This window comes from Acomys minous, assembly GCF_964271855.1.
Source record: "Acomys minous genome assembly, chromosome: 5".
NCBI classification, from domain to species: Eukaryota; Metazoa; Chordata; class Mammalia; order Rodentia; family Muridae; genus Acomys; species Acomys minous.
In genome coordinates, this window is record NC_140494.1 from 49,218,473 (window position 1) to 49,236,937 (window position 18,465).

At 35.4% G+C, this 18,465-nt stretch overlaps 1 protein-coding gene across 10 annotated transcripts in view; it reads right to left on the minus strand.

The window, feature by feature from the left end:
- CDH12 (cadherin 12) overlaps window positions 1-18,465 on the minus strand; it is a 1,018,075-nt gene that overhangs the window by 191,623 nt on the left and 807,987 nt on the right. For all 10 annotated transcript variants that reach the window (XM_084781268.1, XM_084781275.1, XM_084781271.1 and 7 more), the window contains one exon: window positions 14,549-14,843. In XM_084781268.1, coding sequence (XP_084637394.1) covers window positions 14,549-14,843 — 295 coding nt within the window. The remainder of the gene's footprint in view (window positions 1-14,548; window positions 14,844-18,465) is intronic.

Genomic DNA, 18,465 nt, shown 5'->3' on the forward strand with positions numbered 1-18,465 from the left:
ATTTAAATAAGATATTACCCTAGCCTGCCAGGCAGACACTAACTTCTCTAGGACAGGAGAGGCAGAATGACAAGAAGACAAGGGTAAACCAGGACTGAAAACGACAATAAATTAAAACCCACCAGAAGACAGATATTACAGATATAAAACCTGAGTATATAAAAAAGTAATAAAGAAACAACAAACACTCATTCAAGTATTTTCCACAAGATTTTAAAATAGTATTCTTTTAGTACTTATGATAATATTTTAGCACCAATTGGGGCTGAGCAACTGATTTTTATTTGATCTCCGTCCTTCATCAACAGAGACATATTATATCCAGAGTTCATTTTGAGTCAAAAGTCCCAGCAGGAATTGAGGAGGGGCTCACCAATCCCCATCACTAGGTGAGAAGCTTCTGACAGTTGTTAGTTGATGTGGAGGGAGAAGTCAGTTTCCTCGAGGCGTGTTGTCAGTACACTGGGTTGTCCTTACTCTAGAAGATGTCCCCCCTTCTTTGTACGTACTAGTAGCACTAAGTTGTCACATTTGGCTAAAACAAAGAGTGCAGGAAGCTGGGAGGACGTGTTGGGGAATTAGTCTGTAACGGTGGGAGTGGGTTGTTGATATTATCAAAACGGAGTGTATGATGTTTCAAATAATAAATAAAAGTAACATGGAAATAATTTAATATGCGATTCACACTAGTGCTCCACATTTTATTTGTCATAATTCCTTTCCAGCCATATTGGCCTATGTTTCCTTTTCACAAATCATCCTCATGAAAAATATATGCACAGACATAGCTAAATTTTATGTTTTTCTGATTTACTATTTTTAAAATATTAATCTTATTGTAGGATAAGCACTGAGAACATTTTATTCTAATACTTTTTCCATTAACCTAAGCCCTTATCTTTTCTGGTTTATTAATATGTACTATGCTCTTTGTAATTCGCCATGGGGGTCTTGTTGGCCCCGGATAATTTATAAGTAGATTTTCTAAAACACAAAAGAGAATTTCAGTACATAATATTGAAGGAATCACTTCTATAAGAATGAAACTTAGCAGATAATGAACTGTCATATTCAGTAAATAGAGAAATGAGAGAAAAAGGATAAATTTTACAGTGTTGGTAGTATTGACAAATAACAATGAGAATGTTATTTAAATCCTAAATTATTGCATTTAGTGGGTGAAATACAAGCATAACAGTTCTGGTCTATAGAACCTGATTCTGTCTCAAATACTAACAATCAAACAGGCCATAAATAAATTACCTCATTTGTATATTTTCTTAAATACATATGTAGTATACTATAAAATTATTAACTATGTAAAAATTACAGGCTCAAATATAGTAATTACAAATAAACATTTCAATGAAATAAAAACACGTTTTCTAATATTTAGAAGTCTCTATATTAAATACTTGTGATAGCAATGTTTTCAGTGTGAGTCATTTGATTGTCTAATTACACAGGCCAGGGAGAAGAATTGTTCTACATTCAGGCTTATGAAACTTTTTTATTTTATGTAAATTCTACAGGCACTAATCATATTTTGTGACCTTAAACCCCGAAAGCATTTTAAGAAATTATCCTATTATACTGTATTTTGTAAATGCAAGATTAACATATTTGACAGTTTAATTGATTTTTCTTTTCCTTTTAGTGCTTTTTTCAGATATACAAACATTGCTACAGATTTCTTAATTATTTCTAAAACTGTAGCCTGTGGTTGTTTTTAATTCCTTCCTTGTCTGAAATTCAAATAGTGCCACTTTTGAGTACTACACCCTAATCTTATATTCTGGAGATATTCTCTATGGCACAGAATAGAAAATGTTAACACTGGTGGGACTTATTTTAATGTTTCCATTATTCTTGTTTGCATATCAAGGAGTAGACTAACTTGTGAATACCATTCAAGAAGAGTGGGAAGGATAATGCACAAAACTGTCCATTCCAAACTTAACAGTATAATTGCTTCAGTTTGTATCTAAAAATTAAATTCATGTAGCTAGAGAGACTCAGGTGGTAAAGTAGCTGATGTGACAGCAAGAAAGCCAGAATTCCATACCTAGAGTGCCCATAAAAATGTCCTGCTGGATAGTACAGGGCTGAGGAGGCCAATACAGGTAGATAGACTGCTAGGGCACCCTGGCCATATAGCTTGGTCTACTGGTGGAACCAGATTCAGGAGAGACACTGACTTAACACAAAACAAAAATGAAAGGTTAATGGTACCTGAGTAACTACATTATCCATCTGGCTTCCATATATATATTACATACACAAACTCTTAACACACACACACACACACACACACACATGCAACTGCACACATATAGTGTGTACATACCTAAGCAAATTTACATGAGTGTCTGAAGATTTTTTTTTTTTTGCCAGACAAATAGAAACAAAATCAAAAGTTTTAATGCTTCCAGGTATTAGCTGAGTTGTTATAACAATAACTACATCAATATTTCCATCAGGGACTAAATGGGGGAGTTTAATTTCCTATTACAAACTAATATAGCATCTACTTCTAATTTTTATTTCTTTTCCTTTTCCACATCTATCTCCTCTTCAATTTCTTAACATTTACCTTTCGGTTAAGATACTGTCTTACTTAGGTTCCTGAGGCTGGCTGTCACATTGTGGAATAATGCTAGTTATTGTGTTCTTTTAAGGGGCTAGATAATAAATGTTTTAGTTTTCTTGGGTCAGGCAGCCTCTGTTGTTGACCTTTCTGGCACAGTCATGGATAGTGATTGAATGCCAGCAACTGTGCTCCAATGAAATCCAGTGAAATGTTATATGCAACTCATTTGGTTTGATGATCAGAATGACACTTTGGCTAATTCATTTTTATCATATATTTTCTCTGCTGATGTTCAAAATTAAAGACTCTACTAGAGTGATCTAATTAAGATTTGAATCTAGTAGGCTGAAAGCATGTTTTTAAATGATTAGATCTTATAAAAAACCAATCTATGTAGCTGGCTATTGCCTTAATTTTGAGTGCCTATAGTTTGGGTGGGAAGGTGATTCTTTTTGAAAGGATCTCACATAGCATGATTTTTTTTTTTTTTGAGAATTTAATTGGAAGGAAGATAGTTCCAGGATTAATAGGAATGAGTCTTTATATGGTGACATTATATTCAGTATCTTTGAATTTCGTATCTTTATGCCAAATAATTTCCAGAAAAGGGCTTCAAGCGCTTGTTATGTTTGGGTTAAGCATCTCATTAAGTTCATAGCTTCACATTCTGCCTTTGAGTCTACTCATTCCATTGGTGTACGTTCACCATGATTGATAAGAATGATCCAGACATTTCTGTTTGCTTGAAGCTAGTTTCTTTCATGTTCCTGCATTACACTGAGAAACAAACATAAATGACTTTAAAAGCTAGAGCTGACTTCAATGTGGACTATCTAGTCAAAGAAATTGAAACTCAGTCACCTCCTATGGTCATCGGGGTTTTATGTAGGTGCAACTGCTCTCCCGTGATCACTTACTATAAAGCAGTAGACAATTGGGCCTAGGTAGCCTCCTGTCTGCTTTTGTATACAAAATATAAATAGAATACGGCAAATAAGAGAAAACAGCCCCACAGCTGGAAGGCAACTTTAAAGAAAAATGATGTTCATAGCCATCCTGCCAGTAGCTGGCAAAGCACTTTTTATAAAACATATTTAATGTTTACAGCCACTTGGAGGCTGGGGAAAGAGTAATACTTTGAAAATACATTTAACGTTTTGTACCACTCTGTGGCTGAGAAGCAACTCCCGCTAAAACATATTTAATGCTTAGAGTCATTTGGCAGTTTAGGAAAAAAGAAAGTTCTTGTTAATTTTTAACATTTATTGCTGATCAGCGGCTATGAGACCGACAGCCACTGTGGCTTGGTTTATGTTTAGGGACACATTGTGCTGCCACTAAAACAATCTGTACATTTCTCTCAAGGCTACACAAAAACTGTCAATGGCATTACCTCTGTAATTGTGCCACTAATAAAAAAAAAGCAGAATTCAAACAGGAATAAAACGTTCCTTTTTACCACACAGTCATAACATCCCACAGCCCTGGAAATAGCCCTGTCGTGCACTGTGCTGAGGATGCTTCACAGCTGACACCGGAGGGATCATCAGGCTCTGTTCAATTTCACCAAATGTGTTAAGGCCACTCGACAGATTGTGAAGTGTAAGTGTAATCCGATAATTGGTGTTTCCTACAAATCAACAACTTGTCTCCACACATGAAGGTAAAGGAGTCCTCTGCACCAAAGGAAATGTAAATTGAAGCAAAAAGCCTATTACGTTTTTAAATAAACTTGGCTTAGTTTACAGAAAGGGTGAAGGACATCGTTAGTTTTCTTTGCTGCTGCAGTGGTGCGGTGGGGTGCGGGGAGGGAGGCGATGGGGGTGAACTGGCTGGCTGAATAAAAGAGCGCTGAACAGCCAGAACTTCTGTAATCAACACCTTCTCCAATAGCCTTCAGAGTATAAGCAGAAATGTGTTCGCAGGACACTTTTCCAGTTAAAATGTATTAAGCAGGCACGATCTAAGTTCTACTTTTATTTTTATTTCCTAGTTCTAATAATGTTGAGAATAAATTGTCATTATTCCTTAGTTTCAAGTGGGAGGATCAAAACACAACCAAGCTAAGTAACCTTTCTAAATGTACAGCTCTGAAAAATGATAGAGGGACTCTTTACAGGATGGAGGACGTCCACCTATGGTCAATTAAAATACCATCGTGCCTCTGCAACATGTTATAATATAAGAAACGAACTACAATGCAAACGGAAGAAGCACAAGCCTAAAATCCAGACAGTACAATTGTGTTTATTCCTCCACTGTGGAGACTAATCGGCTGCCCTAAGTCACTGAGTTGTAAGTACTCATTCCTCTATGCTGTGGTTTATTCCGTTTTTCCAGAGATAAACCAACAAAAGTTATTTCCTGTATTTCTCACCATTGCATCTTGGGTGCACTTGGGTTAATAAAATGGACTTAGTATCACAGCTCTCCCGAACTCCTGACTTAGAGCTCATGCTTTACAAGGATGTAATGTGAGTGTCTTAGAGGGGGCTTAATATATGCTACATGGTAAAGAGTGAGCGGATGAGGAGAGTAGATCACAGCATCTAGCCTGGAGGTCTCCACTGGGCAGAAGTCCATTGTATTTTTGATATGGAATACCCCATTTCCTCCATGAACGCTGGCCTGGTTATAGCCATTAGAGTGATGCATGAGTGATGGGAAGTCTTCGATTGATGCAGCAGAAACCGTGGGATGGCAATTATCCTGAGCATATTCTCACTAAGTAAGCCTTTTGGTCAGAGCACACCTTCAGCCAATACCCTGGCGACGGATTGAGATATCACCAGTTAAACATGCTCAGTTTAGGCATTCAGATATTTATAGTCCGGTGTGTTAATGAATGCATGTTGCTTTATACTAATAGAGGCTTTGGAGAATGTATTACATAACAGTAGATGCTTATTACATAACTTTCCCCAAGTACTGAAACAACCTGCATGTGTAATGAGGTCAAATAGTGCTACACTTGTAGGATAATAATATGAAGGTGACAATAGCAGCTTCTCTTGAGCGGGGGGAAATGGCCCAGGATATAGAACTACTTGCTACATAAACACCATGATCAGAGTTCGAATTCCAGAACCTTTGTAAAACTAAGGAGTATAGCATTTCTATAATAATCCCAGTGAATCTATAAAGAGATGGCAGACAAAGGCAGAAGAACTTCAAGAAGCTCCTGGATCACAAAACCTGCTCTACACAGTAGTAAAATAAGTATAGCTACTGTTTCAGTCAAGGTTGAAGGCAGTGACTGACAGCAGAGGATTTTGTTTGATCTCTGCATGAGACCCTTGGTATATCACTCACACATGAACAAACATACAACCAGAGAGAGATAGAGAGAGAGAGAGAGAGAGAGAGAGAGAGAGAGAGAGAGAGAGAGAGAGATATTAAGAAAACAAGAACATGTTTCCTCTATTTCTGACAATAATATCACACTTAGTTAATATTTGCTGAAGCTACACAAAACCAAAATATTCTAAGAAATTTGTGGGGAAAATTTTAATATACTCTAGCACAATGGATTCCAGAGAAAAACAATAACTGAAAGAATGTAGTAACACTTGAGGTATGTATATTAACATATTAGTTTTTAAATCTTAAATCCAATTTGTAATATGGAAAAATATACTAAAAATTCTAACAAGGTCAAGTTTAAACGAGGCTAAAAATTAGAGTCTAAATTCCTGAATTTAAAAATCATATTTCTGTTTTACAAGGAGAATGCCTTATTCTTTATGGAAAACAAACAAACACCAACAGTGTATTGTTGTCCTGAGCTTCTAACAGTGATAGTCTAAGGCCAGACGCTGTGGCACACATCTTTAATCCCAGCACTCAGGAGGCAGAGGCATGTGGATCACTGTGAGTCCGAGGCCAGCATGGTCTACAAATTAAGTACAGGACAGCCGAGGCTACACAGAGAAACCCTGTCTCAAACAAACAAACAAACAAACAGACAAAAATAAAAAACAAACCCTAAACAAACAAACAAACAAACAACAGTGATTGTCTATCTATCCCCACCACACCACTTAACGATGTTTCATAGAATAAAAGAACAAATCCATCTTATTTTTTTCTGGATCTTTCTCTTTATAGCACTTCTGTAACAATCAAGCTACCCCTATAGATCAATGCATTGTCCAACAATCATCAGAAAAGTTTCTTCTTGCAGTAGAGAGTCGCTACCAACAGAGACCCACAACTAGGCAATGTGCAGAAGCAATCCACCTCGGAGTGCTCAGTCCTGACCTGGAATGTCTGCATCACATCCTTCTCTCAACATTAACGAATCTACATGGAGTAAGGGAGTAGTAGTGATTGCAAGGGCTAGAGGTTTCTGGGTGATCTTAGAAAAACAACTTTTCCAGACACAACAGGACTGAAACACATATAGATTTTCGGAGACCCAGACAGATTTCATAAGACCTGCACAAGCTCAAAACACGTGAACCCAGAGCAAGGAAGATGGTAATTGACCACACATTCCTATCCCTACCCAGGAAGCTAGTGTCAAAAGATTACTTCTGGGGAGGGGAAAATCAGTTTTATGTCTGTTAACAACAGTCAAGGACAGGCTCTAAGCTCAGGAATAGTTGTTTAACTCACATTAGATCCTACGGTTTTAGTGGCCTTTTTAAAAGAGAAAGAACATGAAGTGGGGTAGATAGAGATGTGGGGTGGATCTGGAAGGGGTTGAGATATATGAAAGAATATTATAAAATATAGTGTATGAAATTCTTTTTCTTTTTGTTTTGTTTATTTTGGGGCATATTTTGATTTTCTCCTTTTTAATTTGATTTTTAATTTTTATGTTTAAAATTCTTATTAATTTTTTTTACCTTTACATTTATATTATTACACATATATACAATAAACTGCCAAACGCACTATGTTACATTATGTTACACTATGTTACATTCATAGTATTTTGGCTATTTGTATTTGGCAGCCTTGAAGAAAATATATTTCCTATGCTTCTCTCGTCCAGAGTCTCAATGGGATGTCCTCCCCTCTGTCCCAGTTTCCTGGTAAGTGAAGGCTTTCATGAGACATGCCCCTTGGGCTAGTATGCAGATATAAGTGAGTATATACCATTTGAGTCTTTCTGCTTCTGGGTTAACTCACTCATTATGATCATTATTAGCTCAATCCATTTATCCACAAATTTCGGGAATTTCTTGTTTTTAATAGCTGAGTAGTATTCCATAGTGTATATGTACCACAGTTTCTTTATCCATTCTTCTACTGAGGGACACTTAGGCTGTTTCCATGATCTGGCTATTATGAATAAGGCTGCTATGAATATGGTTGAGCAAATTTTCTTGTTGTGTGCTGCATTGGAGAATAACAAAGTAGAAGGATCCAGAGGGTCCTAGAAACCTACAAGTAGAACATTATGGTAGGCAGATTTGGGCCCAGGGGTCCTGCTCAAACTAAGGCACCATCCAAGGACAATACAGGTGGTAAACTTTAAACTCATACCCAGATCTAGCCAATGGTCAGAACAGTCTCCACAGTAGAGTGGAGAGTGGGATATGACTTTCTCACGTACTCTAGTGCCTCACATTTGACCATGTCCCCTGGAGGGGAAGATCTGGTGGCACTCAGAGGAAGGACAGCAGGTTACCAAGAAGAGACTTGATACCCTATGAACATATACAGGAGGAGGTAATCCCCTCAGGAACAGTCATAGGGGAGGGGAATAAGGGGAAAATGGGAGGGAGGGAAGAATGGGAGGATACAAGGGATGGGATAACCATTGAGATGTAACAAGAATAAATTAATAATAAAAAAAAAGAAAAAAAGAAAATATCTTTTCTATCTTGGTGAGTCTAAAATTCTGGATGTAAATCCACATCTATCAAGTCTCATCACTATCAACTTAATACATTTATCTAGACCTAAAAACATCTTGGCATGGATGTAACAAGAATAAATTAATTTAAAAAAATACATTTTTGCCCCTGAACAAGTAGTCTTAACTGTAAAATTCTGACTAAATAAGTTATAAAAAGATAAAAATGGAACCAAAATTTTACTTAGTGTTTTTCTGGTGACCCATATTTGACAACCTTTCCTTGGTGGGGAGGCCTGGTGGCACTCAAAGAAAGAATAAGCAGGCTACCAAGATCAAACTTGATAGCCTGTGACCATATAGCGGGGGAGGAGGTCCCCCTTGGTCACAGACATAAAGGAGGGGAATAGTGTGAAAGCCGGAGGGAGGGAGGAATTGGAGGATACAAGTGTTGGGATAACAACTGAGTTGCAATCTGAATATTTTAATTAAATAAAAAATCATAGTTAAAAAAATAAAAATAAAAATGCCATGTAGAAAACAATGACCAAAGGGAAAGAAAAAGAAGTGTACTTGTTTGTTACTGTTTGTCATGATGTAGCTCAATTTCCTTTAGCTAATTTATTTAAATTTATGTTAATCTTATTTGTTTAGGATGAACAAAAGAAAATGATTATGTTTAAGGTAAAAGCTCCATCATCAAATTATGTATTATCTTTACATATAACATATTGGAGATAAAAACGATACCATCATATGTTTTCTAAACCTTTAGGAAGGTCCCATTATATTGCAACCTGAATGGAAAATTCTAAATAGATGTTTAATAGTGGCTAACCAGAAAAAAAAAAGAAGCCAAATGAGCAACTGTGATTGACTTTGTTCAAAACTTATCTCTGTTCCTTATTTATAGAGTTACTAAGATTTCATATACAGGGGGCGGTAATCCCCCTCAGGAACAGTCATAGGGGAGGGGAATAAGGGAAAAATGGGAGGGAGGGAAGAATAGGAGGATACAAGGGATGGGATAACCATTGAGATGTAACAATAATAAATTAATAAAAAAGTATACTAGAGATAAAAAAATAAAAAATAAAAGATTCATACAACAGGAAAAGGGGTTTGTCCCACGCAAATACGATTATCTGGTACCTAATGACTGCTTAAGTGATGGTAAATACAGCCCATATATCTTGTTCATAATCAAAAGCTTCTAAAACCAACCATAGATAATTAATCATCATTATAGTCATTGATAACCTAGTAAACCACCCAATATGACTAAGCTCCAGGAGAGGCAGAATACAGATTTAAATTTACAAAACTGCCTGTGTAGTCTTAAAGAATGTACATGAAAATGCATGGTTCTCAGATGCATAATCATCAGATATTAAGAAGGGCACATTATCATAATTCATTGTGCTGTTCATGGTCTTAAAGAATTAAGAGCACATTCATAAAGTCCAAATTTGTCTCCAAGGAGCTGGGCACTCTCTGGATCAAGAGGCAATTTCCTTAGGTCAGAGTAGAAGCAGCTTTGAGCATGTGTCCACGGCAGATTGGATGTAGCAGAAGTTATTACCAGAGTAACCTTCCTCTCAAGCCATTCCTAGAGTCACCAGGACAATTTTGAATTACAGGATATTAAATGTATTGTATTACATTATGTCTAAAATATTAATTTTCCTTGAAATTTCTACTTGTCATTCTTGTGACTTTCTTCACTTCTATACTTATATTCCTTGTAATAGTAAGCTTACATAATTTTCATTGTAAATTTGTTTTAGCATTATTTTCTGTATATAATCCATGATGACTAAATTAACATTTGTACACTAAACTTTGTTTCAATGCTACAATATTTATTCATCTTATGATTATGTTATAAATGCTCTAGCTCCTTAAGCATATGTGATCTTTTATACTTTTTCTTATTAGTGTAGTCATTATATAAAATAATGGCTTTCCTCAGAAAATTTACATTTTCATGTTTATGCCACATACCTTCATATTTGTTATATGTATATTTCAGATGAGTATTTTCCTTTTATTTATTTATTTATTTTACTTTTTTTTCTCCTTTATTAATTTATTCTTGTTACATCTCAATGGTTATCCCATCCCTTGTATCCTCCCATTCTTCCCTCCCTCCCATTTTCCCCTTATTCCCCTCCTCTATGACTGTTCCTGAGGGGGATTACCTCCTCCTGTATATGCTCATAGGGTATCAAGTCTCTTCTTGGTAACCTGCTGTCCTTCCTCTGAGTGCCACCAAGTCTCCTCCTCCAGGAGGAGATGGTCAAAGGTGAGGCACCAGAGTATGTGAGAAAGTAATATCCCACTCTCCACTCTACTGTGGAGAGTGTTCTGTCCATTGGCTAGATCTGGGTAGGGGTTTAAGGTTTACCGCCTGTATTTTCCTTGGCTGGTGCCTTAGTTTGAGCGGGACCCCTGTGCCCAAATCTGCCTAGTCTGTTATTTATTTTTTACATTCACAATTATTTTTCAAAGATGATTATGCTTAAAGAATACTTAAATATTTGTATCTATAATGGATATTATTGTGTAATACAGCAATAGCTTTACTGTCAATTGAATATTCAAAGTGCAGCTGGATCTTGCCCAGGAATTTAACATTCCAATAAAATAAAAGGAATTACGTTATAAGACAAAAGTAAAGAAAAAATCTGCTCTTAGATTATTAAAGTAATGAGATTTTCACACTTGGTGATATGGTCTTATAGCTTAATTGAACCAGTCCACGTAAAAAAAAGGAAGTTCTATGTTCAGAATGCTGTGGAATTGCATGTTATTTCAATGTTTGCAATGAAAAACACTTGTACAAGCTGTGACATATCCAACTGTTCTCAAATCTTGATTTGATATGTATAAGTAAGATTTTGTGGAGGCACATATGCAATTCATTGTACATATTTTATTTTAACATTCAATTCATAATTTTTGATACCTCCTTTTATTCATTTCAAAGTATCAATTTATGCTTGTATATTAAAAGAAGACATACTAATACTTAATTTCACATGCTTTTGAATTTTAATAAACACTTCCCTTTTATATCTATTTATAATCTCTAGATATCTAAATTTATATGATAGTTATATGAATTAGTATATTTTATATTATGATAGGTATAATGGATGTATAAAATAATAAAAACTTTTAATTCTGATACCTAAATACACACATTCAAGAATCTATCCTCAGCCAGGAAGTGGTGGCGCATGCCTTTAATCCCAGCACTCAGGAGACAAAGGCAGGCTGATTGCTGTGAGTTCGATGCCAGCCTGGTCTACAAAGCGAGTCCAAGACAGCCAAGGCTAAACAGAGAAATCCTGTCTCAAAAAACAAAACAAAACAAAACAAAAAAACCAAAATAAAAATAAAACAACACAAAAAGAATCTATCCCCATATAGCTTTCTTCAGTATGTCATAATATAATAAATCATGTGTTATTCCCAAACTGCAAAATCTGATGTCAGTTTATTCATCATTTCCCTACAGTTTCCCAAGTTTTCAGGTTAATTGCTCTTTGTGTGCTTGCTGCAAACTTTTCATTTAAAGAATTATTTTTTAAGGACATATAATTTTGCTGAATAAATACAACAAAAATTTAACTCTTTATCTTATGAGACAGAATTCTTCCAATGTTATAAGTAGATTTGTGTGTCATATGGACATTGCTTTGTTCTAAAAATACAATCAATTATTTTTGTAAATTCTTGTTAATGTTTCTAGTTTATAAAAAAAATCTGTTAAACAGCATTCCCACTTCAAAACATTTTTCCTCAAAGTATGTTATTTCATTATTTTTCTCCGTCCAGAATATCAGACCCTGTTTGGGGGACTACTTTCTAAGAAGACATGTCTCTTTCTGTTTGCACTTCCAACTGTCTTCCAGACATAATACTTCATTGGCATGAAATGCTTCATTCTGTACCAGAAAACACATGAGATACACAGCTATCACTGTGCACATTAGAACTTGAGATTTACACTAACTACTTTCATCTGTCTTCTCAGGTTAATGAGAGAATGTGTTCATGGATGTATGATAAGTCATAAATACAGTGTAAAGTGTTGTAGTAAATACATATGCTACTTCCTTAACTACTAACTACAGAGGTGCTTCCACACTTGATTTGTGAGCACACTCATCATTACATATTAACGATATGGTACGGAAAGGAAAGAACCTCTAGGACATATCAGACTTAAGGAATACAGTCATGTCAAGCACTTACGTTTCCAGTTTTAATCCATGTGAAAGCATTAACTATTCCTTCCAAATATGATAGAAGCTACCACTGCCTTTGAACTTTAACTAAGGTTTGGCAGTAGTGATGGAATATTAAAGGCATAATTTAACTTTTTCTTTTGTGGGATAAGAAGATATCTCAATTTAAAGCTTGAGGAGCTGAGTTCAGATGCCCTTAAACCACAGAAGGAAACCAAGTGTGGCAGTGCATTTCCATAATGCAAGTGCAGGGGAAGGATAGGGTAAGATTGATATCAGGCCACCCCATCTAGCTGACTAGAGAAAACTTGTCTCAAAAATAAGGTGGAATGTGATTAAAGGATATACTCCATGTTTACCTCTGTCCTCTGTGTGCATACACATACATATACATACATGTGTATAAGAAACATTTGCATTTATAATAAATAAATAAACTTTTATTAAAGGTAGACTACTTTATTTATCAAATCTTATTGTACACAAAATATGACTTTGTAAATTTAGGCTGATACTGAAATGTTACAACAAATTTAAGTTCTGCTTTTCATTATGATGAGACCGGGTCTTTAGTACAGCTGGCTAGGGTTAACTCAAAATATATCCAACTGAAGGGGGATGCAAGATGGCAGCCCCAATCAAACACTGTTTCTAATCAGCAGGACAGCTGTGACTGCACAGGGACAAGAAGACCAAACGGAGAGCTCCAAAACACCAGTGCTCCCCAGACCCTATGGGGAGAACACAAGTGGATCCATCCTCAGGTCACCTGGCTGATCCACAGCAGAGGGCAGTTCCTAGTTCGCATGTGTGCATGGGCACACACACACACACACACACACACACACACACACACACACACACACACACAGTGTCAGTCTATAACCACTCACCAATGAGCTGCTCTCAATGGCCAGTGAGTGACACCAGAAACTACCACTTAGTTCCAGAGATAGCTAGATGGCTAAAGGTCGGTAGAAAACCACAAAATACCATATAAACAAACTGAAAGAAAAAAAGTCCACATAATCATCTCATGAGTTGCCTAATAAGCATTTGACAAAATCCAACACATGTCCATGTTTAAAGCCTTGTAGAGATCAGAGAGACAAGGTAACTACCTAAACATAATAAAAGCTATTTTCAGGTATATTGAGCAAGGTAATAGCCAACAATGAATTAAATGGAGAGAAACTCAAAGCCACTCCACTGAATAAGGGAAACTCCACTAAAATAAGGGACTATACAAGGCTGCACACTCTCTCCATATCTCTTAAATATAGTAATTAAAGTTCTAGTTGGAGCAATAAGAGAGCAAAAGGAGATCAAGGTATTGCTACTCACAGATGATATGATAGTATGCATAAGGAACCCAAAAAATTCCACCAGTGAACACCTACAGCTGATAAACACCTTCAGCAAAGTGGCTGTATATAAGGTTAAATTTTTAAAAAATCAATAGCCCTCTTATCTACAAGTGAAAAATGTGCTCAGAAAGAAATTAGGGGAACTACACCCTTCACAATACCCACAAAAATATACAGCATTTTTGTGTAACTCTAACCAAGCAAAATACTTCTAAAAAAATTAAAACAAACACAACAACAACAACAACAACAAAACTTCAAGTCTTTGAAGAAAGAAATGAAGAAGATATCAAAAGATGGGAAGATCTCCCATGCTTATGGATCAGGAGGATAGTAAAAATGGCCAACTTACCAAATACAATACAAAACCTATTACAATAACTACACATTAAAGTTTTTAGAGAAAATAAATTTATATACATATGAACAATATTGATATACTATACATAAGATGTTTACATCAACATGTAGAAAGAAAATGTGGAAGATGATTAATAGCATTTGACAGAAATTTGGTTTATGTACTCACCCACAGGAGACATTTCTGGAACACTAGCAACGTAAGGTCCATCCAAAAACTTTGGCTCATTGTCATTAATATCCTGCACTTTAATGATGAACTCTGACTCTGGCTCCAATGGCTTCCTGGTTTCTATGTCCACTGCCTGAGCACGGAGAGTGTAGAAAGGTTTTTCTTCTCGGTCCAGACTTCTTATCGCGTGGATATCTCCTGTAGTTTCATCAATTGTAAAAACAGTGCCTGCACCATCTCCAGAGAGCGTGTATTTAACAGTCCCCTCTCCCTTGTCCAAGTCAGAATGGAGCTGAGAGAGACAGAGAAAACGTTATTTCACCAGAGAAGATGAAGTTACTACTTTATAGTCTTTCTTCTTGACTATAGAAATTTAAAGCGTGGATTGTGGGATAACCCAGAAAGCATTTCTAAGTTCTGGGCCATCTAGTCAGTCCCCATAATGTCCTAATATATAGTTATTTTCATTCAGTCGTTGTTCAAATTATTTTAAACTGCTCATTTGAGGTTGGATACTTGTTTTCATTCTTCAAGGTTATGTAAGCGTTTAGTTTAATCGGCACATCATTTAAAAAAAAAAGAATGTTAATTTTGATAGAGACTGTAATCATTTTTATCTTTGCCTTAAAAATCTATATATAGGCACTGGCTCTACTGAAAATATTTTGTAGTGATGACTTTTGGTTCTATTAATGTTTCAACACAGAAAATGGCTTAGAAATTATTTTCAATTATATCCTCATTCTTTTACACTTAGTTTCCTGTGAATTGGCATAAAACTTATCACTGAAAAATGCAATTAAAAATATCATCTCTAACTATACATTTAAACATCAAATTAAACATTTTGGTTTAGTTTCAGCATAATAACACTATTCAAAATGTAATTAAGATGAATTCATTCTTATTTTGAATTTGCATTTACATCTAAATTTGCTCCTAAGTATATTTCATATAGAATATAATCGTATGAGCTTGTGAATGATTGAAGAAAATATTTAAAGAAATAAGAAAATGGGAGACTCTACAATTTGGATTATTCTTTAAAAGTTTTTATGCATTTTATTTCGGCATAAGGAAACTTGCTGAAAATGATGGAATGACGGGTTTTTTTATTCTATTTCTTTTTAACCACTGTAAAGCGTGGGGAATTTGAAGCATAAAATCAAGCTGTAGAAAAATGTTCTTTGAACTTATGAATTTCAAATCACAATTGTCAACCACACTATTAAAGATATTCAATGCAGTGGGCATTACTTTCACTTTCAAATTTATGTTAAGGCGCAAGACAGGCAAAGGCTCAATGCAATAGGGATGGTTTTATGAGCAGTAACCAGTTTGCAATGGCTTAAAGGATACGTGCAGATATTTTGGGAACGGAGTGAAAATCTTAATTGGGTTTTCACAGTGTGATTCAAGTAAAGTTACAAAAAAAATCCATATAATTTGATTAAAGTCAAACTGTTTTCTTTCTAAACTGACTTAAGACTATAAAAGCAGATGTGTTGTCAGGCCTGTCAAAATCCGAATTAAATCCAGTTGCTGCCACTCCCTCCCCCAACTTCCTTCTTTAAGCTTCTAATTTAAAAATCTAGTCTTACAGAGATTAAATAATCAAAAGCAATACATTAAAAAAAAGGCTTAAATTGTTAGCTAAGAATACACTGATAAATGGTCAACTCATTTGGGTGATAGGTCACATGAAGGTGTCTTTGAAAAATATTTATTTTTATTTTATGTCTAAAGAGTTGTTGTGAATATATATGAATATGCAGCAGATATGCCCCTGGTTTCCAGGGATCTCAAAGGAGGACACCAGCCTCCTGTTACTGTAGTTACAGAGAGAGAGTTGTGTGTTCCTAAGTGTGTTCTAGAAACTAATGTTAGCTCCTCTGAAAAAAGACCGAGTGATGTGAAACTCTAAGCAATCTCTGAAACCTCACTCAGAGGAAGGACAGCAGGTTACCAAGAAGAGACTTGATACCCTATGAGCATATACAGGGGGAGGTAATCCCCCTCAGGAACAGTCATAGGGGAGGGGAATGAGGGGAAAATGGGAGGGAGGGAAGAATGGGAGGATACAAGGGATGGGATAACCATTGAGATGTAACAAGAATTAATTAATAAAGGAGAAAAAAATGAAAAAAAAATGTCACAGGCTCCTTAGGCAAGAGTTAACATTATTAATTCAGTGCTGATTGACTCGGGCATCTGGGTAACCAAAATCAGATATAGGGAGTTATCCAGCAACAAATTACCCAATATCTAATTAACCAATATATATGCAAATTAATAATTACTTGTTGGAGATTATAAAAATCTCACTTAGTAAAAATGTAATACAGTGTTAATAAGATATTGCACAAGATAAGAGATAGGCCCTGTGCTTTTAGGCAATTACAACTTTTAAAAGCAAACCTTTTCCTAAAGACAGGGTCTCACTGTGTAGTACTGGCTGGTCTAGAATTCCCTACATAGTCCAGGGTAGCCTAACAGTCACAGAGACCCATCTTTCCTCACCTCTCAGGTGCTGAGGTGAAAGAAGTGTGTCCTTATGTCAGTTTAGCTTTTTGTATTTTGATTATATAAATATGTAAACATAGAAAACAAAATGGCAAAACAAATACATATTGCTCTTCAAATATAGTCATATAATTATATCTCTGTGTAACAATACTTGATTCAAAAACTATAGATAGAATTCAAATTTAAAATTATTCTTAACACATTATCTATATTTCTACTCTAATATGTGGTATTATACCCATACAATTCAATTATGATGTAAGGTTTATTTCCAATACATTGGAAGTGCTATTGCAGGTTGTTTAGGATAAGTAATTTATACAAGTTACTTGTTAATCTAATCATGGTCATATCAATTACTAGTCTATTTTTATCACAAGAATATACATCCTAGGTAGAACAGATAGGTACGGCTTTATAGAAAGATAAGGCAAAATAGTCAGATAAGGTCTCCAAAAACTTTAAAGACACAAAGATAACAGCATTTAAAGATGTTTTTATTATTTTAAAGGTTCATTGACAATGAGACAGTTTAACTCCTGGCAACACCCAGAGTATCTCAAAGAAGATGATGAGCATCAAAGAACCTCCTTATAGAGATGGCTTCAGTTGTGGCAAATAAACCACTGAGTAAAATGTCCTAATTTCTAACACAGACAGAATTCTGCCTAAAAAAGGTAAGCTTGGCTTCAGACAGAGTTGATAGCCAAACACTTCCAAGATCAGATAAGCAAGTCCTCAATAGTTCTTGCCTCATAAATATGTCTGTCAGATATATTGGGCCAGAAGTCTGAAGACAATGCTCCATCATTATAGAGAATTTTGGGTGACTGTTTAGGGAGCAAACTGTCTTTGTCATCTTCTCCTTTGGGAAGCTGCTAACCTGCACCCCCTGTGTACTCAGATAATTAATTTTATTCCTTCTCAAGTCTCTAATTTGGTTGAAGATCAGATAGTTTAGTTTTACAATTAAGCTTAGTTGTTTAGGGGTTAAGATGTTTTTATATCTAAATAGATGTTTTAAGTTGATAATGATGAGATATGACAGATAGTGATTTACATTCAGAATTTTAGGCTCACCAAGATAGGAAAAATGTTTTCTTCAAGGTTGCCAAATGCAAATAGCCAAACACTATGAATGTAACATTCATATAATTCTTGTTTGTTTTGTGGTTCTTCTTGCTGTAGGTAGTTTATTGTGTATATGTATAATAACAGAAATACATATATAAAAAGTAAAAAATACTTAACAAAAAAGAAAACAAATAAAAAAAAAAACCCTTAATAGCCATTTTCCAACTACAACCCTACCATCTTTTTTCTACATCATTTGCAGCATTTAAGATTATGTTTTTATGCTAGGTGTTGGTGGCCCATGCCTTTAATAC